Raw genomic sequence first — 24081 nt, forward strand, 5'->3', positions numbered from 1 at the left:
CAACCACAATATGAAACTTAAAGACTGAAATTAAAACAATCATTTAATTACACAATAAATTACCTGTTATAGAACCATATTTTTTCCAGAAGTTTTTGAGAAATAAAATACAAAATGTTCTCTTAACCGGTCTCTGCTCGCCCGCTTTCTGTGTGTCAGATTACAGATTACATGACTTGTTAGCCTCTCCTTCAGATGCTGGTTGAGTTTCAGATAAAGCTGATAGTGTACCTCGGTGGTCCCGTGGTTGTTTTTGGTTCTTGCGGTGAGAGGAGCGTGCCTGCTGCAGATCTGTGCTCAGACCAGAGTCCCAGGATTAAGGACTTTTCTGTGGTGAGACCCAGAGAAAACAGAGGTGGGGTCCAGTCCGGAGCTGTGGTCCCACCAAAGGAGCACGCACGTAAGGGACTGTGAGCGAGACAGGGAGCAAACAAGATTGATATTTTTAATCGGACTCTTAAAGGTGCCTTGTGTCATTTTTCTGGTGGAGGGTCCATCAAATGCTTTTCTCCATGCTTTGTTAGAATATTTCACATAATAGATTAAACCTATCTAGGCAAGTTACAGCACTACGCTACATTACAATTCAGATCTGTGGAGAGTCACCCCTATTCACAGAAAGAATAATTGTATTTTTTGAGCAATAGAAACACATGTAATGAATGATGTATATGTTTAACATTCTAAGCAAAGCAATAACATCTTCATGGATATGTTAAAACTGATTACACCAACTTACATGATTCTAATAAATTAATATTTGGGTATTGATAATAGTTTATGTAATAATAATTAAATAATACAAAATAATACATAATAACTAATGATAGAATATAGATTGGGTATAGGTAAATAAAGGGATTAAATAGATTAAATGTGTGAATAAAATAATTGCTTAATAAATGTATAAATATATAAATATAGATCTAGTACTGCATCCATTAGTTTCAGAATGATAAGAAACTAGGGACCGTTGTAAAGGAGATCCACACCACAGTTCATTGGACCTCTCATTATTATTATTTTTATTAATAACAAATTGGGAGCTCCAGATCAGTGTTTCCCAAACTTTTTTTCTGACCCATATTTTAAAAGTCACAAACTTCACAACCAAAGTAAATTTTAAAGGATATTTTATTGTTGACTGAGTGATCATGTCTCTGAACAATTAGTATTACTCAAGTTTTAAACATTGAACCAGCAATAAAAAGATCCATAAGTCGCCTATTTTGCCTATATTAGCCCATTTCTTTTACTTTTCAACTTTCATTTGAACCAGCAATATTGGAACAAAATAGTCAAATTGTATATTACAGATCTACATGCAGATCATGACAAGGCGAGCCAAAAAAACTCTCTTGCAACCCACCTGAGTGTTTGGAAAACACTCTTGGGGAAACAATGTTCTAAAGATCTGCAGTGCCGATCTGTTTTTCTACAATTTTTGCCTCTGGACCCAGCATGCAGTCGCAACTTTCATCAGATATTCATGTCTCTATCTACCGGTAAAGTGGGATGTTGTCATAGTGATTAACAATTCAAAACAAAATATAATATTTTTTGAATGAGGTAAACTTATATTTTAGAAAACAAAAAACATAACAAAATACTTACTTACTAAATAAATAAAGGATTTAGGTAACAGCAGCAGTAAATTAGTCCTAAAGGGCACTGGTTGTGTTTGAAATTATCCATTACTTGAATAAAAAATACATTTAAAACTCCCATGAAAAGTTGTAGAGAGTATTTGAACTCAACTATATCAAAATGAATGTTTATATCAACCACTATATAACAGATCATCATTGTTAATTTTGTTGCTTTCGAGTCATTTTCAGAGTTGTTGTAGTTCTTATTGTCTCTGTTTACATTACAAGTGCAGATTTATTATTCAGTTGTCTGTATCTGCTTTTTAAAAGTTCAGTAAATCTGTTTAAGTCTGTTTGTAAGAAAAGATCCCTATAATATCCCCCCCTTTCCCTCTCTTCTCCTCCGTCTTCAAAGCGTGAGCCCTGATCCTTCCTTCATTTGACATGATTCTTCAGACGCCCACTTCACACGCACCACTTTGGCCTGTGTTTTCAGACGGCTGCAGGTTGTTATGCTTGGGCCCACCCGCCTTCAGCCTGGGTGAGGTCCACATGAGGGTGCAGCGGGGGGGAGGGAGCGTGTGGGCGGGCGGGTGGGTTGGTGGGTCGAGGGTGCAGCCTGATAAGAGCGAGGTTTGTTTTAGAGCTTTTTTTGGAGGTTTGGGCTGAGTATGTTCAGGTGAGGGACAGGTGATTCGAATGTGTTTGGGTGGAAGAAAAATGTTCAGTGGTAAGTATGTTTTTCAAACTTGGTAACTGTCCATACTTGTCCTCGTCAGCGTGGAACCTAACAAAGTAAAAGTAGTGAAGTTCTGTACATTTTAGATAGATTTTACTTTTACTATATTATACTGGAGAGCAGGTATCTGTACTTTTTACTCCACTACATTTCTGAACAGGATTGAAAAGTAAAAATACGCTTTGCTCTGTGAGACCTGCTGAAAAGCCCGGAGGTTTATTTTTATCACATTTGTAATTTGAGTGGATTTATTCTTTACTCTATTCCTGTGTTTGTCATGTCATCTTATTGTTTTTTTTTCTTCAAGGGACAAGACTCACTCATTTGCTATCTTTGAACTCATTTTGTTTTGAAGCAGAAGCCAAAAAGTGTTAGTTTTAGAAAGTATGCCTGTGTTTTCCAGAGAGCATTAAATGTTATTCTAAATTCTGGCATATCTTTATAAATGTTCTGTATTACCAGTCTGAGCCAACTTGGTTCATTTAATAGTGTTGCTCCATTTTTTACTGTCTTAAAAATGTGAAAACAAACCTAGTTCATTTTACACTTTAATTATAATCTTTTATTCTTAATCTTAAACTATTGCCAACAATCCTATTTCTTTACATCAACTAGCATGCTAACAGCGCCTGAGTAGGGATGTCCCGATCACGTTTTTTTGCCCCCAAGTCCGAGTCATTTGATTTTGAGTATCTGCCGATACCGAGTCCCGATCCGATACTTCTATAAAACAGAGCAAAGAATAAGACTAGATTGTATTGATTTCAAAGTGTAGTATTTGGGCTGAACTTAGTTTGAAAAATTAAATGTGCAAAACTTTAATTTTATTACCTTTTCTAACCATGCACCATCATTGTTGAAAATCTTGACTTTTCACAGTCTGGTCTTGGAATGTGTAACTTAGTAAACTTAATGAACTGGACAAAACAGGAACCAGACCAGAATCAGATCAGACCTGAGACTAGACTCTGCACAATCTACAGTTTGTATATTTGATATTATATGGAAGCCTGTGCATTACATTTGAAACATTTAGGCTCGTCTATGATCTCCAAATAATACAAAATCTTACCAAATAAAAATGAGATGACAGAAGCCCCACAGCCTCTCTCCCCCGTCCGCCTCCACGCCCCCGCACCGCCACCACATCCACATCCACCACGGAGCTCGCACCGCAACATTAGTCCCACCGCTCAATAAACACTGGATTGCCACTGTTCCCACCCTCTCCGCCAAAAACACCAGCTCTACTGCGCAACATGCAAACAAACAGCGCCGTGCGACGACGCCATCGGCCATGCAGGTGTGAACATGGACCACAGAACCCCAGGCAACAGCGCCCGATCATGGCAAGGCCCAAAAGTCCCTTTAGTAGAGCAGGTGTTGGGGCAGACAGTCGTGCTAACTGGACGTTTCTGATCAAATCCAGTGCCTCAGTTTAAAAAAAAAAATCAGTTGTGTGCTGTGTGTCCTCTGTGTTATATATACGTATATTATTTAACCAATACCTGATCAGAACATAACGTCCGAGTCTGGATTGAGTCCACAGTTACGTGATCGCCTCCGATTTTTGGATAGGGACAACCCTACGTCTCAGCATTACTTTCTGATTTGCTGTTAATAAAAATTCTATAATTAGATCAAGACAACACAGTGGTCAAATTATGATTGTAACAACTGCTTTTACAATAGCAAAAAAACAAAACAAAAACACAACATTTTACTCAACAAAAACTGTAACTTTTTGGTTGATTGATTGTCCGTCGCCTTCTTGTTACTATGGAGATATCATCGCTCTGCCTGGAATGTTCCACAGTATGGCATTAAACAGATCTACCTTACATTTATTACAGGTGATAGCCACGCCGCAGATCTGACCTGTAACTTGGTCTGGTTTGGTCTCCATGATGACAAAAAAGGTTTAATACCATACTGTGGAACATTCCAGACAAAGCAATAACGCCTCCATGAAGAAAAGCATTTGAAAAGTTACACAATGCACTTTTAAGTTGGTTGCTATGACATCCAGTACAACCAGATCGCTGACATATTATGACATCTAACCGTCGTCCTCATCTATTGACCCGTCACTTGACAGTATCGGGCTGTAATTGAGTTATAGGTCAGAGAGCAGAATCAGATGTGTAACTTTTATATTTGCGTGTATGCAGACTTGTGTAATATCTTTAGGAGAGTGAGTGGTGATGACAGCTGATCAAACACATATGTGGGCTTCCATAAATGCTTGTCTCTCCACAGCTCGCAGCCCGGCCTCCCAATCCTCTTGAATCCACAGCTGTTTTTCAATGGACACACTTCACCTTATCCCTGGGCTGGGACATGGGCCTATACATACATTACACAGGCTCATAAGGGCACACTGTTCGTCAGCAGATGTGGCTCTAACCTTTTGTTCCCTCGAGGTAATGAAGAATGCATGTAAAGTAGCCATGCCGAAGATAACAGGAGGAGATAAAGCGCCCATGACAGGTTTTCATGTTTTTCTAATTATTATTGGTTTGGTGGGATAGTAAATATTTATCGTAATTTTACATCAGTTAAGTGGCAGTTTGTTGAAAAAAGTTGCGTTGAAAAAAACACAGGTAGTAGCGGTGAACTCTAAAAGAGAATATGACGGTTTAAACATGAATTTAACACAATAAAGCTGTTGTCACTTGTGTTTAATTCAGGGGTGTCAAACATACAAACAGATTCGGCTCTCCAAGACCTTTAATCTGGCCCTCGGCTGATTTTCTACTAAAATATTTTAATTATATTTTAAAACCTGAAGACAGAGTTTGCAATTTTTCGCACATGGGGACATGTCATATCAGAACATGGTGCCTGATATCGATGCCCTTGTGCAGGATAAAAGACGCCAAGTTTCAGGAGCAAAAAGAAAACATGACTAAATTCTATGAAATGCACAAGTTCATGTTAAAACGTTGTGTTGAAATTGCATTTTTCTTAAAGTTCAGGTTGTTCATAATATTATAATATTTTGTAAAAGAAAGAATTCATCAATTAAAAAAGATTTCTGTAATAGATTTGTGTTTCTCTGCACAAATATTTGAACTTATTTTTGGAGTTTATATGCCATGAGTTTTCTGATCTTTAGGATCAAAGTAGGTCGGATACGGCCCACAGACCAAAATGAGTTTGACACCGCTGGTTTAACTGATACTTTGAGATGACTTCACATTGGGATTGTTCTACATGAATTTAAATACATTTTCCCTAGCCTGCATTCATCGTTCTGTTTCGGCGTTTGATATTCAACAAAAAAGTAAGTGGTTAAGAGTGACTAACTGAAAAACCATAACACAGCTAACTTGTGTGGTCCGCTGTAAGTCCGCCAACATCCACTCATTATGACATGCCTCTATTTAGTTTTCCAATAGTTTTTACTATCGCTATTCTGACATGTCTTTTTTTTTTTTTTGAGAGTTGCCATAGTCTACCCAGGCACGTCTCTGCTGTTTTTCAATGTTCTTAATCTCAACAACTATCAAGTCACACGCAAAACCAACACACACAGTAGCCAACTTCATGACAAATATTTGCACTACAAGCACCCAACATTTTCACTGTTTTGATGCTTAAAATGTTTGTTTCATATTCACTTTGAACAAGAAGTTGTTTAACAAAGACTTTAAGTATCACAGCCATGATTTAGCCTTTATTTTTTACTGTACGATATCGAATCAATTTGAAATATATCGTATTGAATCGTATCGAATTGAAAGCTCATTGTATGGAGATATGTATCATATCATGGCCTGTGTATCGAGGCATGTATTGTATTTGCAACTTCTGAATGATACCCAGCCCTAGTTATTACTTACATTCATAAACATCCTTCTATACTTGTATTCTTGTTGTATCTTTGTACTTTACTGTCACTTTGCACCAGCCCAAGCATCTTATGATAATACATGGGAGATCGAAATATAATAGGCTATCACAGGCTATTACTATTATTTATGTTGGAAAAGCTGAATGTTTGAAAAATAGTAAAGTGCCGCAAAAAATGTCGAAGTAGTGGGATGCTTGAAAAATAATGTTTATGCCGTTACACGGTTAGATGTCAGTGTCTAAATAGCGGCATGTCGAAATTGCAGCATGCAACCCTAACTTGTGACCGTAATGTATAAGAAACAGTTTAACAGCATAAATCAGATCCCCTGTTGTAGTTCCACCTCAGTCAGTTCTTTGTGGTCAGATTAAAGTTAGACAGACCAGTGCTTACAGTTAGCATCACACCCCTATGGAAAGTTGATGATCAGCTGCAAAGTATCAAAAGTCAAAATTTTAGACAAGGTTTGGTCCTTGTTGACATTGCTAGGTGAGTGTTATGGAATTATTTTAAGGAGGGTTTCAGGTTGTGCTGAATTTATCATTAATTGTGTGTTCTTTTTAGTGGCATAGTGGTTAGTCCTTTTCCTCACAGCAGCAAGGCGCCAGGTTTGATTCTCAGGTTTATAAGTGCATTACATCTTCTGCATGTGTGTAGAAACATGCACAACAGGTTACTCCCAACAAGATCTGAAGACAGGTCCCTATAAATTCTGTACAATATGGTAACCCGCAGCTCTCATTATTGCCATTGATGGATTGGGTCAAATGTAAAGGACAATCCTATGGGGACAATAAACGCTCAGATATCTCAGCAATTTCATCCGCTTTTACCTCCTCCTTCTCCTCCTCCTCTCTTCTGGTTATTCTGCTCCGCTCGTGTCAGTGTCATTTTTCAGATCGGTCAGCAGACGACAGGAAAGACAGAAAACTCCCACAGCCAAGAAAAATAAAGAACGGAAACAAGGGACCGAGGACTGCATTTGTCAAAACAGACCGAATATTCAAAATGACATACTGCACTAACCGCTACTCAAAAGATGAGCTGGTACATATTTTCTAGTATCTGTGGGAAATGGTTTGGATACTGTAAAAATATCACATTTCAGGGATGGGAAGATTTAGACTTGGAGCAGACCATTAAGCAAAATCGACTTTACAGAGCTTTTAACCATGTTGTTTCCCCTTCTCATTTCCTCTTTCAGAGTTGTATTTGGAGTGATTCATGCGTGTTTGAGTAATCTTTAATCACTTATTTTCAAGACGCATCATCCCCCGTTTTCACCACCACCACCACCACCAGTATATGGCCACTGCTCTGTACTTACTTTGTACAGTTTTATTTTCTTCTGCAGCATTACGTAGACATTTTGATACAAATAAATAAAATGTATTACTCGCTAATGTGATGTATTGCTATCAAAAGCGTTCCCGACTCTTTGTTGTGACATTTACGGCGATGTCTGCTCCCATTCAGCACTGCAGTTAAAGGGACAGTCCGTAATTTTGGACATAAGGCCTCATTTCCTAGTGAGCCAGAGTGTTGGAGACGTGTGGAGACACTTTTTTAAATATTCCATCCAGTTCTTGTATTTGCAGAGGTCGCTGGTGCTAGACTAGTGCATATCAATGGCCATAGTTATCCTGACACTAAAAACAGTCTTACCCACTCCTCAAAGCACCCAAAGAGAATCTATTATTACGCCAGACTGTTGATGTAAATGTCTGTGTTGATCGAATAAAGTTTGAAATAAAACTAACCTTGCATTGCACGAATCGTCACATGTTGAGGGACTATTTTCTCATATATCAGTCCACCTCTGCCAAACTTTCTATCAGGAAGTACAACTCACTGCTGCTCAGACACAAATCCTTCAAATGTAACATTGGTTTTACTTACTAAAATGATTCTATTGACACAGACATTTACATGGACAGTCTGGTGTAATAATAGATTTGCTTCGGGTGTTTTGTGGAGTGGGTAAGACTGTTTTTAGTGGCATGATAACTATGGCCATTGACATGCACTAGCCTAGCACCAGCAACCTCTGCAAATACAAGGACATGGAAGTCACCGGACTTGCTTCTTTTAGTAAGTCGTAGATTAAAATGCTGTACCATGGAAGATTCCAGGCAAAACATTTGCATCTCCATGGAGACAAACAGGTGGCACACCAGACCTACACCAGAAATGTTACATTACACAGAATTGACTAAATACATGTTTTTAAGAGAAAAATACAATTTACAGAAAGAGTCATTGTGATTTTTTTTTTCGTTTTAGTTTTATCCATCCATAGAAACTGCCATAACAGTAATAAAATGTATTTTAGGCTATGTAAATGTTTAGTTGAAAAATAGCCCATGAAAAACCAAACTGTGGAACATTCTAGGCCAAGCAATAACATCTCCATAGAAACAGGCAGGTGGCAGACCGCTCACCAGAAAAGTTACATAGTGTAGCTTTAAAAGTGATAGCACAGTAACATGGAGGATATGACCTAACTTTGGGCCACAGCTCAGCCTTTGTTTCGGGTTAAACAGTCTCCACACTCACATGGCCTCGAGCTAAACACGACCAGGACTTCAGGAAATCACCGTGTTATTTTACTCTGCACTCCACCTGAGTCACTGCTGTTTGAATAACACTGGTGCTGTCTTTGCCTGTAACGTCATTAGGTTTATGTTGTGGATAAATATTGTAATTGGGGCTTTTCAGATTCTACAATGTGATGATGTCATGCTCTGAGAGGTGGGGCAAAAGACAGGTTTTCCTATGGCTTAAACTGTACTCGCCATTAAAATGTCCAACAAGTAAATTCATAAATGTTGAACCTGATCATTTTTATTATTGAAATGTTTGAGTAATTCTTTATTATTACCATATTTTTCGGACTATAAGGCGCACTTAAAATCCTTAAATTTTCTCAAAAATCAACAGTGCGCCTTCTAATCCGGTGCACTTTATGTATTAATTCTGGTTGTGTTTACTGACCTTGAACCGATTTTATGTGGTACACGACGCTCAAAAATCTGTTAAAATGTTTTAGTATGACTTTGGTAAACTACGAAGCTGCACTACTTGATGGACTGTCAGAGCATTATGGCTACTGAAGTCAGGAGCCTCACGGAGTTATACACATTCACCAAGACACTGGGGCCCTGGGCTGAGTTACTGTGAATGAGTTGAATAAAGTTTTACTTATCTGACTGTTTTGTTTCGTTTAATGCGCCTTATAATCCAGTGGGACGCTAATGGCAAAAAACTGTCGTTGTGTCCTTAGGCAAGACACTTCACCCACATTGCCTAGTATGAAAGTGGTGTGTGCGTGAGTGATGGTGGTCGGAGGGGCCGATGGCGCAGATTGGCAGCCTCGCTTCTGTCAGTCTGCCCCAGGGCAGCTGTGGCTACAATAGTATCTTACCACCACTGAGTGTTGAGTGACTGAATAATGAACTGTAAAGCGCTTTGGGTATCTTGAAAGGCGCTATATAAAATGCAATCAATCAATCAAATCAGTGCACCTTATGTGTACAAGTCTCTCCATGGCCGAGCACCAAAGTACATCTGTGACATGTTAGTGTCATATGAACCATCTCGCACTCTGAGGAGCTCAGGGACCGGCCTCCTGCTGGTGCCCAGAGTCAGAACTAAACAAGGGGAGTCAGCGTTTCAGGTTCATGCAGCTAAAACCTGGAACAGTCTGAACATGTGAGACAGACTCTTCTGTGACACTGTTTAAATCCAGGCTCAAAACATTTCTGTTTAACTGTGCATATAACTGAAAGGTTTTCATTCCGCACTCTTCTCTCCAATTTATGTCTCTCTTTTTTAATTTTAATCTTCATGATTATTTATGTTTTGATTTGTTTTTATTACGATTTTAATGTATTTGTTATTCTGTAAAGCACTTTGAATTACTTTGTGTACGAATTGTGCTATACAAATAAACTTGCCTTGCCTTGCCTTATGTCTGAAAAAAGACAAGAATTCAACAATATAATCCGGTGCGCTTTATAATCTGAAAAATTTAAAGTCTGTCTACATGCCCAAAGATCAAAATGCTCTGTTCTACCTTGTGGTGTCACGAAACAATTACCTACCTTTAGTTCAGTAGAGATTGGCAATTCCAGAGCTGAAATCATCCAAATGATTCGAGTGAAGGTGTCTGGAGTTTAAAAACACAGTGGAGCATCTGTATACCACACCAAGTATGTTTTTGATGAGGAAACAGCATTTTAACATAGATCAGAAAATAGCCTAATATGGGCCTTTAAAAGTTTACATATCTCTTATCCCAAACACATACAAGTTTTTAAAAATACATTTATTTTATGTTAACATAATCTAGAAATACAATATAAAATCCATACTTTTTATGCACATAATCTGAGGCAACATTAGATAGAACAGTCTATAATAAACTGCATTTCTTAATATAATAATTACCACTAGTGGAGATGCTCAGTCTCCAAGTATTTCTAAGTATTGCATAACATAAGGTCCAAGGTCAGGTTAAAACACACAAATGAAACTTGAATTCAAGGCAACTGTTACACTTTTTTACCAACAGAAATTACCAGAAATTTCGTAACACAGTGCACCTTATATAACCTGGTTCCCGTTCAACCCTGCATATAGTAGTCCTGTCATATCCATGAGTTTCAGATGATGAGAAATCATGACTGCCAAAGTGATTTACAACAAAACATATCCTCCAAATGTTGCATAGAACAATCTGCTGAAACCCACCAAAACATTCACAGTTCCCAACCAAAGTTCTGGCCCGTCATCTGATAGAACTTGAGGTTGAAGGGTCTGTAGAAGTCTCGTAGCCTCTGCACCACCTCGGGGTCTATGTTGGGGTGGGTGCGCCCTTTGGTCTTGCCCAGGCAGTGGGGCTTGCTGCTGCCCTCGGCCTTCTTCAGACATGGGAAGCCCTTGGTCTGATTAAAGTAAAAGTGTTTGTCTGTTATGATGCGTTTGAGTCCCAGAAAGTCCTGCACGCGGCCCAGCTCTCCGGCCGGGTCGCTGATCAGCCTCTCCCCGCTCACGAACAGCAGCTGCTCCATGGGGAAGTGCTGCAGCCAGTTGTCCAGGTGCTTGGCGTAAATCCCGATCTGCACGGCGCTCCAGGAGGTATCGATCAGGCCCGTAGTCCTGTTTTTGAAGGTGAGGCTCTCGAAAGAAGGGATGTCTGGCTTTTTGGACAGAGTCTGCGTGTAGTCTGAGATGGCTCTGGTCACGGGGTCCCGGACCACCACGATCAGTTTGGTGTCCCGGGACATGGCGGAGATCCGGGCCGGAGCTTCCCTAGTGACGAAGTAGCTGGGGGTCTTCTCCATGGTGATCTGGCCCTCTAAAGTCTTGGGCATCAGCTCTCTGCAAGAAAAAGAAACAACAATAAGTTTGAGCCACCATTTTCAAAGTGTTATCAAAGCAAATACGACGTGGGCCCCATAATAATAATTTACACAAAATTTAACAGTAACACTTTATAATAACTACACCTTACTTAGCCTTAATAAAGCATGAACAAAGACTTAATTAATAATGAACAAAGATTTAATTAATAATGATTCACACATAGTAAATGGTTTATAAAGCATAAATTGTCTTCACTTTAGAAAAGCTCCCAAAAAGACTTAACAGATAACAGCTGCCTGAATTATCATTGCATTGTATTATTAGTAAATCATTCTCTCATAGTTTACTAATGATTAATAAATGCTCAAATGGTTAGTCCATGAGTAATTAACTATGAAATAATTATGAGTAACTATTTACAGCACAGGCAAATTAACTGCAAGTGCTAATTAAGGTAGTAATTAAGTAGTTACTAAGCATGAATCATTATTAATTAAGTCTTTGTTCATGCTTTATTAAGGCTAAATAAGGTGTAGTTATTATAGTGTTACCAATTTAACAAAATGAAAAGTAGAAAAAATAATAGAAAAAAAATGTAAAAATAGATTTACTTGTTAAACAAGATCCCTCTAGGTTTAATATAAAGTAATACATTTAAAATATCTTACGTAAGCTTGATTTCATTTTTTTTTTTTTCTTTTTTTTCCGAGGAACCAGGGAGGACCCGGACCTCACAGACTTTGGGAAACACAGCAGTTTTTGGTGAGTAAACAGAAAGGATTTTGGGTTGAATCTTTCATTTTATTCATGTTCTTGTGAGCTTATGACTCATGACGAATTTCTGAAAAAACCTTAACCACATGCAAAGTGAGAGGGATTTTAAATGGCACGAATTAATATTAGTAACTGGAAATAAAACCAAAGTATTTCATTAACCAGACGGTACAGCCCAGGCTGCCCTTCGGTTCACGGGCAAATGCTTAATCCATAACACCACTGCTGCCCTCTATCTACAATATACAACAGACAAACTATCTGACTGTAATACATTTGCAATACCATCTGAAATGAGGCAAGGATATCCTCATATAGCAAATTCTTTACTGACTTTATCATTCTCATTCACTGAGTCCTAAAGAGAACTGTGACTTTGTCCTGTTTCAAATCTCCATCACTCGAAACACTTATGAATGATGTGACATTTCTGTAGACATTATAAACAGCTGTTGTCTGCAAAGCTTCATAATACGGCCCCTGGGTTTGTGAAATCTACAGTCCCCAGGGTCCAATTGAAACACGTATTCTTCTGTCAAAAGATGACACAAAAGAAAAATGTCCCTCTCCACACGTGTATGAAAGAGCACAGTAATGAAATATTTATAGACTGTACCCGAGTGGTGCGTTCAGAGAAAATTATCATCTTACACTGCGAGCAAGGACTAACGAAATAGAAACAAAATTAAGATGAAATATGAAGTAAAAATGAAGCCAAAATAATCAGTTTTTTATTGGTGTGGATTTTAAGGGATTGTTTAGAGATTATTTTTAATGGATTATTATAAATGTATTTTATGAGTGGTGCATTCAGAGAAAATGATCATCTTATACTTTGTGCAAGGACTAACGAAATGGAAACAAAATTAAGATGAAATTTTACAAGTAAAAATGAAGCCAAAATAATCAGTTTTTTATCATTATGGATTGTTTTTAATGGATTATAATAAATGTATTCTGTATTTTTAGACAAACTAAAATTTTAAGTAAAAATTGTGCCAGGTAGTCTGAAAAAAGTAAAAAAAAAAAAATCTGTTGATTATGGAAGGAAACCTGACTGGACAATATGATTTCCTCCACTTTTTATCTCAGTGAAGCACTCCCACCCAGAAGAAGACAGAGACTTTCTTGATCAGTCCGAAAATTCTGACTTAATAAAATTAATAGACAAATAAATTTTAAAAATGTAGGTAAGGATTGAGAACATCGTCTGGACCCAGCCACATTCTCTGTAGTTTTCCCTGTCTGATAGATGAGGAAAAAGAAAGGTTATGTAAAAATTTCATGACAAAATTCTTCCAAATCTCCCTAGCAACGCGATTAAACGGGGGCATATTTTGGTCCAGTGTCACCCCTTTTGCACCCGTCCTCTTTGGCCGAGCACCTCCAGGACAGCCACCTCACAGTGAAAGGATCTCATGAATCATTAACACTCCTCCCTCTGCCATTTAGAGACTCTGCTGAAAAACGCTTTAAAATTCTCCAAAGTACAGAATGCACAGTTCAATTATTCATCTCCTGCTTCTGCCGCTGAGGAAGTGGTGAGGGGCTGAAAATGAAAGAAAAAAAGTTAAGATGCAAAAAAAAAAAAAAAAAAAGGTGATTACGTACAGGCCTCAATCAAGGAGTGACTTTATATGTTTTAGTATTATGTTAACATTTTGTGACTATAAAAATATAGAAATCTAATTTTAAAAAAGACAAAATTGGTATCAGTAAGAACAGCTGGCCCAAGAGCTATTATAAATTCATATTAAAAATCACATATTACATTTTTAATTATCAAATAAACAAGTCTTTTCATATTAAGGTTCACTGATATGCACAAAGTAACTTAAAAACTATTTTTTTAACAGACACTATTAACAGCAAGATAGATTAGATTAAAGGTGCATTGTGTAACTTTTTTGGTGGAGGGTCCATCAAATGTTTTTCCCCCGTAGTGATGTTATTGATTTGTCTGGAATGTTTTACAGTATGATATAAAACCTTTCTATTGTCAAGGAACCCAAAATAGACCAAGTTACAGGTCAGATCTGTGGAGAGGTGACCACACTCACAGTCAGAATGCCTGTTTGTTTGTTTGTTTATTTAGGTATTTTTGAGCCGTAAAACCACCTACAATTGAATAAATGTAAGTTAGAGCTGTTTAATATCACATTTCAGAACATTCCGGGCAGAGCAATGACGTATAGAAACAAGCAGGTGATGAAGCCCCAACCAAAAAGTTACATAGTGCACCTTTAACTTAATATACTGTATAGATTTATGTTTTCGTAACAACAGTTTGTCTTGTCTAAATGCCCTGGCTTCTCCTGCTGTTGTGCTGCTGTTGTGCTGCTGTTGTGCTGTTTTCAGTCGTGTAAACATTACGCTTGGTTTAACAGACACACAACTGAACGGGCCTGTGCACGGACACCAGCTGTCAGCGGGGATCAGACCTCTATAACAGATGCAGTTTTTCTTTTTCTGTTTTACTTAAATGTGCATTGTGTAACTTTTCTAGTAGAGGGTTCGTCATCTGCTTGTTTCTATGGATTTGCTCATTGCTCTGCCTGGAATGTTCCACAGTATGACATTAAACACATCTACATTACATTAATTAAATTACAGGTGGTTTTATAGCTCAAAAATACCAAGAAAAACAAACATCCTGACTGTGAGCGGGGTTGCCTCTCCACCGATCTGACCTGTAACTTGGTCCATGAACATAGAAATGATTAAAACTGTGAAACATTCCAGATAAGGCAATAACATTTCCATGGAGAAAAGTGTTTGACGGACCCTCCACCAGAAAAGTTATACAATGCACCTTTAATAGGTGGATTAATGGGCTCTAAAATCATCATAAACTTTTCAAAATATGTATAGTATTTGCATTATACAGTCATTTAAGAGATTTATTTTCATTTCTTAGTTTAAAAGTGAAATTAAATAAGCTTATAATAGCAGTCATAAGTCAAAAACATAATTTAAATTTGACAAAAAGTTTTAATAACTCGGTGATTCCAATAAAATTATAGTTTTTGCGATCATTAGTCACTGCAAAGCTGATTAGCGCCCTGCAAACTTTAAGCTCCATGAAAAAAAAAAACTACCATCAGAATGCAATTTTGTTTTAAAAGTATAAACTCTTCATTCATTGCATTTTTCATTTGAACGCTTTTGTGACAATAGCGTCGTAAAGGTTGGCGTGTGGTTTATCTCAGCGCCGGCGAGTGAAACTGATCTTAAAGCCACCAGTCGATCGCTCCGGGCCAGTGTCAGGAAGCATCGCGTCTGATCCCCCCCCCCGAGAGCTGCTGTCCTGGGAGACGGAGAGCCGGAGGTCAGGGTGGAGGGGGCGTAAAGGAAATGGTGGATACATGTACAAAGGTGAGACGATGTTTGGACCGCTCTGACCACAACCTGACTCTGTATCTGACACTTCCTCTTGTCTTGTGGTTTGATGTGAACATGGCCTCGCTCCTCCTGCGTTAACTCTGCCCCATCGACCGAGCTGAAGATACTAACAGATGTAACATACTGGACGACACACAACTCACGACTGGATTTGCTATTTACCGTGATAGTGCAAATGTTGTGTTGCAAAAATTACAATTTACAGATTAAGTCATTCATTTAATTCAATATATTTTGTTTGTTTTACTTTAGGATTAGACTTTACAAAATGAAAGACAAATTCAAATATTTAGTTGTAGATGATTAAAAATTACATAATGATGATAAAAACCAAAAAGCAAGACTCCTATTATAAACAATTTTGATGTTTATTTAATTTTTTGTTTCATCCATTTATGATGAATATAAATGAATGATGTTACATATGTCAATGTGAATGTAAATGAGTAGAAATAAGTATACACGCTATCTGTTCCAATTTATTCATTTATTCATTAATTTATCTACAACAGCTACATTTACAAGTAACTTATTTAAGTGACATTACACTATATTTATACTCATAAACACAAAAGGACTCACTCTGCCATCTCATATTTGACATTTGTTTTAAATACGTGAATAGATTTTGAAGTTTTGATTTTTTCATCTAATTTAAACAATTATAAATATGATATTGGCGATAGAGATCAAACAATCTTTAATTTCCAAATAGATTTTTCCTCTGGTTTTACATATGTTTTCCAAAATTTCTGCTGCATGTAACTTGGTGGTAAGGACTATGTAACTTTTTGGTTGGGGGCCTGTCCCCTTCTAGCCAGGCTGGCGCCACTTGGTGCCTCTGCTCAATTTCATTTCTCTCCAATGACTAGGTCAGGAATCAGAATACACTAGATGGAAGTTGTAGACTGTGCACCGGCCAATCAGTGAAGAGCTGTGAAGCCATGACGTCAAACTCAAGCGCCTGTCTGCACAACAGTAAACAAAGCGGTCGAGATGGATGTAGACGAAGACATATATTCTGTGTTGGCGACGATTCCCGAGATCAAGGATTTAAAGCCAGAACAAAGAGAATGTTTAGTGAATTTTATCAAGTTGAAAGATGTTATTGCCCTTCTTCCTATGGGATTTGGCGCATTACATACGTCACGACCAAATACCTGTACCTGCCTACCGTCAAGCGAACAAATCCTAATGTTGCGAGGTCAGACGGTTTTCACGAAGTGTAACCATCTGATGAATCAGGTTAGTCACCTTAATTTCTATGGAAATGTCACTGCCCTGCTTGGAATGTTCCACAGTATAACATTAAACAACTCTGCCAAACATTTTCTTAATTGCAAGTGTTTCTATTTCTCAAAAATACCAACAAAAACAGGCATTCTGACTGTGAGCGGGGTTGCCTCTCCACAGATCTGGCCTGTAACTTAGTCCGGTTTAGTCTCATGAGGATAGAAAGGTTTAATACCACACTGTGAAACATTCCAGACAAAGCAATAACATCTCCATGAAGAAAAGCAATTGACAGGCCCTGAAAAGTTGCACGATGCAGCTTTAAGTAGGTCAGGGCCATGTGTTCTAATGGTAGTGTGGATATCTGGCGGTAACACGCTGTTTTGGGAAACCATCTTGAAGAAGCCGCAACAACACATGATGCAAAACCAACATCACCTGTTCATAAAAAACACATGAGGCTGCGCTGAAGACTCCATCATCCATATTTGATCGTTTGTGCGGGTCTTGTTTAGCGGAGGATGCAGCTGCAGGAGTAAAGAGGGGCAGGACCACCTCTCTGGGGGGGAAGGGGGTCTATGGGTCAGCGAGGTATGAGAGATGCGCGCTAACGTGGCTAGTCGGCCATGTTTAAAAGTCAAAGCATCACTCCTCCTCGCGCTCACATATTCAGGTTAATGTAAATTTTATATGAACTGAAACGTTACCAGGTTTGTGAAGGTGGTTAGAGTAAAGCCAATTTGCAGTTATGAAGCTTATCCATGGGTTTCAGAATGATTAAAACAAATTCAACCATTGCTATAGTGATTATAGTGATCTTTTGAATGGAAAAGTTCTCAAAATGTTGTACATAAGAAGAAGCTGAAAGCCACTAATTGCCAGTGCCTTTTGGATGAGCTTTTAAAATCCGTATATAATATTACAAAAAGTATATTCATGATTTTCTGCTTCACTTATGATAACTATAGCTATTCCCACCCCCACCAATTACATTATGAGTCTTAAGAAATGCAAGGGAAACATGCTTGGAAGTCTTTAACACTTCTTAGACACTCATTTAAAAAGATATTGATTGACAAAGTATTTCCTTAACACTCTGTAATATTTAATAAACAGCAAGAGAATTAATTTATGTTTTTTTTTTTTTTTTTTTTGTCATCATTGTGGAATCAGATTGGTATTCTGGTATTCTAGATTTGTAAGAAAAGATTGGAAAACTGACACTATAAATGTCAGAATTTGTTAACATTTGTTTTGAACTCTCCATCACAAATAAAGTTCATAGGACAAAAAGCTGTGCATCTCTAAAAACACTCCAGCCAGTGGTGGAAGAAGTACTCAACTGTGTTACTTAAGTAAAATACTGGAGCAAAAAAATAAGTAAAAGTATCAACTTGAATAGAAGTGTTTAAGTACCTTTAAGTACTTTTTAAAAAGAGCAAAAAGTAAAAGTATTTCGCTCAGATTTTGCGCTTTCAAAATGTTTCAATGTTGTGATTTTGATACAGACTACAGTATTTTGTTCATTAGAAACAATTAAATCAATATTTTTCCCCAGTTGTTTTTATTTCTATATTTTAGTTTGCTCAAATTATAAATGTGAATCTACAAATGTGTTAAAATAAAAATACTTTTACCTTTCAGTCCAGTTTAAAAATGTAGTGGAGTAGAAAGTACAGATACCTGTTCTCAGATGTAGTAAAGTAAAATTTAAACGTATCCATTTTAAAATCTACTGAAGTAAAGTACAGATACCTACAGTGTATTTAAGTACAGTTATTACTTTTACTTCACTAGGTTCCACCACTGACTAGAGCAGATATATTTCTAAAACATGACTTCCATATTTCACCTGCACATTGGGTTTGACTTGCTGAAACACAAAGACTTATTTCTTCCCTTCTGCAGTGGGGCCACGCTGAGTTTTCTAATGAAACTTTACTGCAGAAAAGGTGATGTAACTCATGACACGCCTCCAAAAAACTTCACATTTACTGCGGTTCCACTCTGCGCTTTGATGTCTTCTTTGCTCCATTAAACCAGGACTCCCTAAACCCAGAGGAGCACGAAACTCAGGCACCAAGATCCCCTCCCTGAGCAACAACTAAAATACAACAACTTCTGCCTCTGAATACTTTCAAATGAACTATTAAAAAGTACCATTAACTTGCCGTGAACTTGACAGAACATGATGTAAAGATTTGCCAATGTTTTAAACTTGGAATTAAAGTGCATATGACAGTTTAAACTACTCATTTTACATAGTTAACTACTCAAGACTTTACTTTTACGATGAGACATTACAGTTTCATTTTTTTGTTTTTTGGTCAGTTTGGTCTTTTAGCACAAAACCTTTCATGTGGAAACAACAAAACTGTCCACTCTGTACTAAAAGATGTTTTAATATTTAATTTAATCAACTTTCCTCCATAGAGTTACTATATATTGTACACTGTAACTTCAAAGGCCGTTCTCTCAAAATACATTTTCACCATGTAAGGATCAGCCCTTAAAGCAGCACCTACACACACCAAACTTTCCAATCTTTTACTTAAAGGGACAGTCCGGAAGTTTGGACATAGAACCTCATTTCCTAGTGAGTCAGAGTGTTGGAGAACTGTGGAGACACTTTTTTAAATATTCCATCCAGTCCTTGTATTTGCAGAGGTCACTGGTGCTAGGCTAGTGCATGTCAATGGCCATAGTTATCCTGACACTAAAAACAGTCTTACCCACTCCACAAAACACCTGAAACAAATCTATTATTACGCCAAACTGTCCATGTAAATGTCTGTGTCGACAGAATAATTTTAGAAGCAAAACCAACCTTGCATTTGAAAGATTTACGTCTGAGCAGCAGCAGCGAGTTGTACTTCCTGACAGAAAGTTTGGCAGCGGTGGAATGATATCACTTAGCACCTAAAATTCCGCTGTTGCTGAGAAAATAGTCCCCCGACATGCAACGATTCATGCGATGCAAGGTTAGTTTTATTTCAAACATTATTCTATCAATTTACATGGACAGTCTGGAGTAATAATAGATTTGCTTCGGGTGTTTTGTGGAGTGGGTAAGACTGTTTTTAGTGGCAGGATAACTATGGCCATTGACATGCACTAGCCTAGCACCAGTGACCTCTGCAAATACAAGGACTGGATGGAATATTTTAAAAAGTGTCTCCACACGTCTCCAACACTTTGGCTCACTAGGAAATGAGGCCCTATGTCCAAAATTCTGGACTGTCCCTTTAACATGATTTTGACAAAATGTACAAAGGGATTTAAAAAAATATTTAATTCCAAGTCCGATTGATTAAAAGTTAACTCCAAGAAATGAGGCAAAGTTAGATTTTTTAGGCACATTTTCAGATTTAGTTAACTGTCATCTAACAACATAATGTTAACAAAGACCTAAACCTGCACAGTAGTCATTATTAGACTAATGAAAATAAATGACAGCACATGTCAGCAAATGAAGGTTTAAACTGCCAGAAAAAATGTCTTTGGTGTAAGTGAATTGCCCCTGAAGTTAAGATTTTCTGTTTTGATGACATAGGTAGAGGTATTTTGTTTTAAAATTCACGGCTACTTCCTGTATTTTTATAGGCTACTTTTCTTTTCAACAAACTGCCACTTAGCTGACGTAACACTATGATAAATATTAACACAGATTTGATCCCACCAAACCAAGTAATAATTAGAAACATGAAAACCTGTCATATGAACTTTAATGGCTCTAAACGGGCTGCCAGCAATGACTCAAGCTGTTCTTCACATTTAAAACTCAAATCCAACGTACACACGTCCATAGAGTGAACTGCTCAATGAGTCCTTTGTAGAAACACGTATAAAGTTACCAGGGGTCTGACGCATCACTGACAGCCATTTTACAATCTCCTCTGTCCACTGTGAGTCACGTCTACTGCAGGGACCGTGGCACTGTGAGGGTCCAGAGCCAAACAAGAGGAGAGCAGGGGGTCAGAGCTTATGTTATGATATTATGGGTAAAGTTTATGCTATGGTTTGATTTTTAAGCTTGGATTTATACGAAAAAAGGTCAGCACTGAAGTATGGGATCACAGGGTCTTGTAAGAAGTTTGCATGTTCTCCTCGTGGGGTTGTTAAAAAATACAATACCCAGATTCTAATTGATACTAAAACTTGTGTTAAAATGTGACCTTTCTGGAACAGGAGACTACTCTTCTTCAGAATCCAATCCGATCCACTTTATTTATGTAGCATATTTCACAAACAGTTTCCAACATGCTGCACAAATATGTACTAATAACAGCAATAATACAATTATGATAAAATAAACGCTCAGACTTAATCATACTAGTCTTAAATTAATAAAACCAGTAAAATAGAATAAGAGCAAAAACATCAATCAATAAATAAAACCAATAAAATACATAAAAAATAAATAAAATAAATAAAAAAACATAGGACCACACAACTCACGTGGTGTTAAAAGCCAGAGAATAAATGTGGGTTTTAAGACGAGACTTAAAACACTCTACAAGATCTACAAAACCAAGATAAAGAAACAAAAATTATTTGTGTTCAAAATGACATTATACAGCCTAAAAACAGTGTTTTATTTCATTTAGTTATCAAAGTTTTACCAATTCCTATGAAACTTGAATGTGAAGTTGAGCAGCAAAATCATTCAAACTAGTTTTGTAGATAGAGTCAAAAAAGTAGATTCAACATTATAAACCAGGGGTCATCAAACTAAGGCCTGCGGGCCAACTCTGGCCTGCCATGCTCCTTTGAATGGCCCCCCAGCCCCTTTACCCCCCACCACTTGAACTGGCTCTATAAGGCAATCCTCAAACGTTGTCATGGACTATTTTTTTTTTAAATTACTTTTTGACAAATAATAACACGTCTGCATCTTGTATTCTGTTGATTTTTTCAATTGAAAAATTATATTTATATGAAGTATTTCTTTTTCTATTTAAATAATTATATGACGTATTTACATTTGCCGCTGAAATTTTGTCACCTGACAAGCTCGAGATCAAACAGTGACAGTTAATGCACGCAATGCATGCACAACGCAAAAGTTGACAGATAGTGCCGAGTTTTCAAAGAACAGTGAACGACCGATTATTTTTTTGTTCAGTGTAAGGACCGTGCAGTTTGTCTGATATCTAAAGAAAGTGAGGAGGTTTTCAAAAGAATATCAACTGCCTTGTCAGGGTCAAACAATTCTGTTATATGACCTGACCCCGGCCCCCATCACAGTCAGGAGCGATAATGTGGTCCCCAGAGAAAAAAGTTTGGTGACCCCTGCTGTAAGTAAACAAAAAGAAAAAAAAAAAAAAGGTAAACTTCATGAATAGTTTTAGAATGGCCTAATATAAGACCCCATAGTGATATTAAAGAAACTACTACTTTGTGTAAAAATAACTTACCAACTTTTGTGTAATAATTACTGTCAAGCTTTTTTCTTTTTCTCTTAAGTTTGAAATTTCTGTATCACAACACCTCTTAAGAGACCACACATAAGCACCACGAAAGAAATGAATAGTCAGAAACTATAGTGACAAACTGTGAATGAGCAGTGCATGTGAACCTTTGTGTTATGAGACCAGAGTAAAACCTCACATAGAAAGAAAAGACCAGTGTAGTGGTCCCCCCCAAGGCACAGAGAGAGACCAGTGTAGAGCCTCACACAGAATGGACAGAGCAGGAGCGTGTCCACTTCTGCGCTCCACTCTTTGATTCATGGGTCCTCCTGCAGCGGGAGCCCGGACCCACATAAATACACTCCCACAGCGCTGCCCTGACTCTACCTGAAGATAATAATCCTGTAATTGACTCAATATTTCTGCTGTTTGCCGCTGGAGAGAGGGCGGCTCCGAGATTTCACAGGTCAACGGACAACGGCGGAGGTCAGAGAGAGAGGGAGGGGGAGAGGAGAGAGAGTGAGAGGAGGGGAAGAATAGAGAAAGAGGGAGAGAAAAGAGAGAGGGGGGTAGAGAGAGAGTGAGAGAAGGAGAGAGAAAGGGGGAGCAGAAGTGAGAGGCTGAGATACATGATAACGGAGAGAGGGACAGAGGAGGGGAGAGCAGGAGAGAGAGAAGAGGAAGAGGGGTAAAGAGAAAAAGGAGAAGAGAGAGAAGAGGGAATGATGAAAAGAGAAAAACTGAAGGAGGGAAAAGGGGGAAGAGAGAGAGATGAGGAGGAGGAGAGAGAAAGGAGGAGCAGAAGAGAGAGGCTGAGATACACAATTGAAAGAGAGACAAAGGAGGTTAGAGCAGGAGAGTAAGAAGGGAGAGAGGGAAAGGGGTGATGTGAGAAACGACAAGGGAGAGAGGTAAAGAGAGAAAGGAGAAGAGAGAGAAGAGGGAATGATGAAAAGAGAAAAACTAAGGGAGTGAGAAAGGGGAAGAGAGAAAGAGATGAGCTGGGGGCACTAAAGGGGAGGGGTGCGAGTGAGAGACGAAGTGAGCAACAAAAAGAGGGAAAGATAGGGGGCGAGAGAAGCAGAGAAACAGAGAGAGAGACAGCAGGGGAAAAGAGAGAGAGTGAGAGAAGCAGAGAAAAAAAAGGAGAGAGGGGAGATGAGACAGAGGGAGAGTGATTTAGAGAAATGGTAGCGCACAGAGGGGAGAGAGCTCAGAGGTTTACTACTCTGTCAACTGAGCGCAGAAACAGCTGTTTACCAGCCAAAAAGCTGCACAGGAGAGAGAGGAGATCATTTTATATGAGAAAAATCTAAGAATACAGGTTTCACTATAACAATCTTACAAGAATATATAGGTTTTTATTCTTTATCATTCCTCATGAAACAGTTAAAGGTGCAGTATTTGATTCATACAACAAAACTAGTTCATTTGAAGCAGTTTCTAGTGGTTCAGTGTTATTCCTCACTTCAGTCCATGCATCCTAAATGTCTGTGATGAGTTTGTAGGCTCTTTTACAAGACCAAAGTGGGGCTTGCTATAACAACTAGTATTCTAATGTGCACTTTCTTATTATCAGACAGTAAAATGTTTTTGCAACTGACTTATTTTCACCTCAAGACAGACACAACTAGTCTTGTCGTTATGTCTGTACTGTGTTTTTGTTGTGTGTGATGATGTTGCAGAGAGGTTTCTTTTTTTCTTTATGTA

The 24081-nt window shown here is 38.0% G+C and overlaps 1 protein-coding gene across 1 annotated transcript in view; it reads right to left on the minus strand.

Moving 5' to 3' along the window:
• Positions 1-10944: 10944 nt before the first annotated feature.
• Positions 10945-24081, minus strand: part of LOC110154334 (heparan sulfate glucosamine 3-O-sulfotransferase 3A1-like) — a 66828-nt gene continuing 53691 nt past the window's right edge. The window contains exon 2 of the mRNA XM_020918326.2: positions 10945-11566. Within this exon, the coding sequence (XP_020773985.1) occupies positions 10945-11566 (622 nt within the window). The remainder of the gene's footprint in view (positions 11567-24081) is intronic.

Source organism: Boleophthalmus pectinirostris, unplaced genomic scaffold, assembly GCF_026225935.1.
Source record: "Boleophthalmus pectinirostris isolate CB_2022bp ecotype Guang Dong unplaced genomic scaffold, ASM2622593v1 HiC_scaffold_14, whole genome shotgun sequence".
NCBI classification, from domain to species: Eukaryota; Metazoa; Chordata; class Actinopteri; order Gobiiformes; family Gobiidae; genus Boleophthalmus; species Boleophthalmus pectinirostris.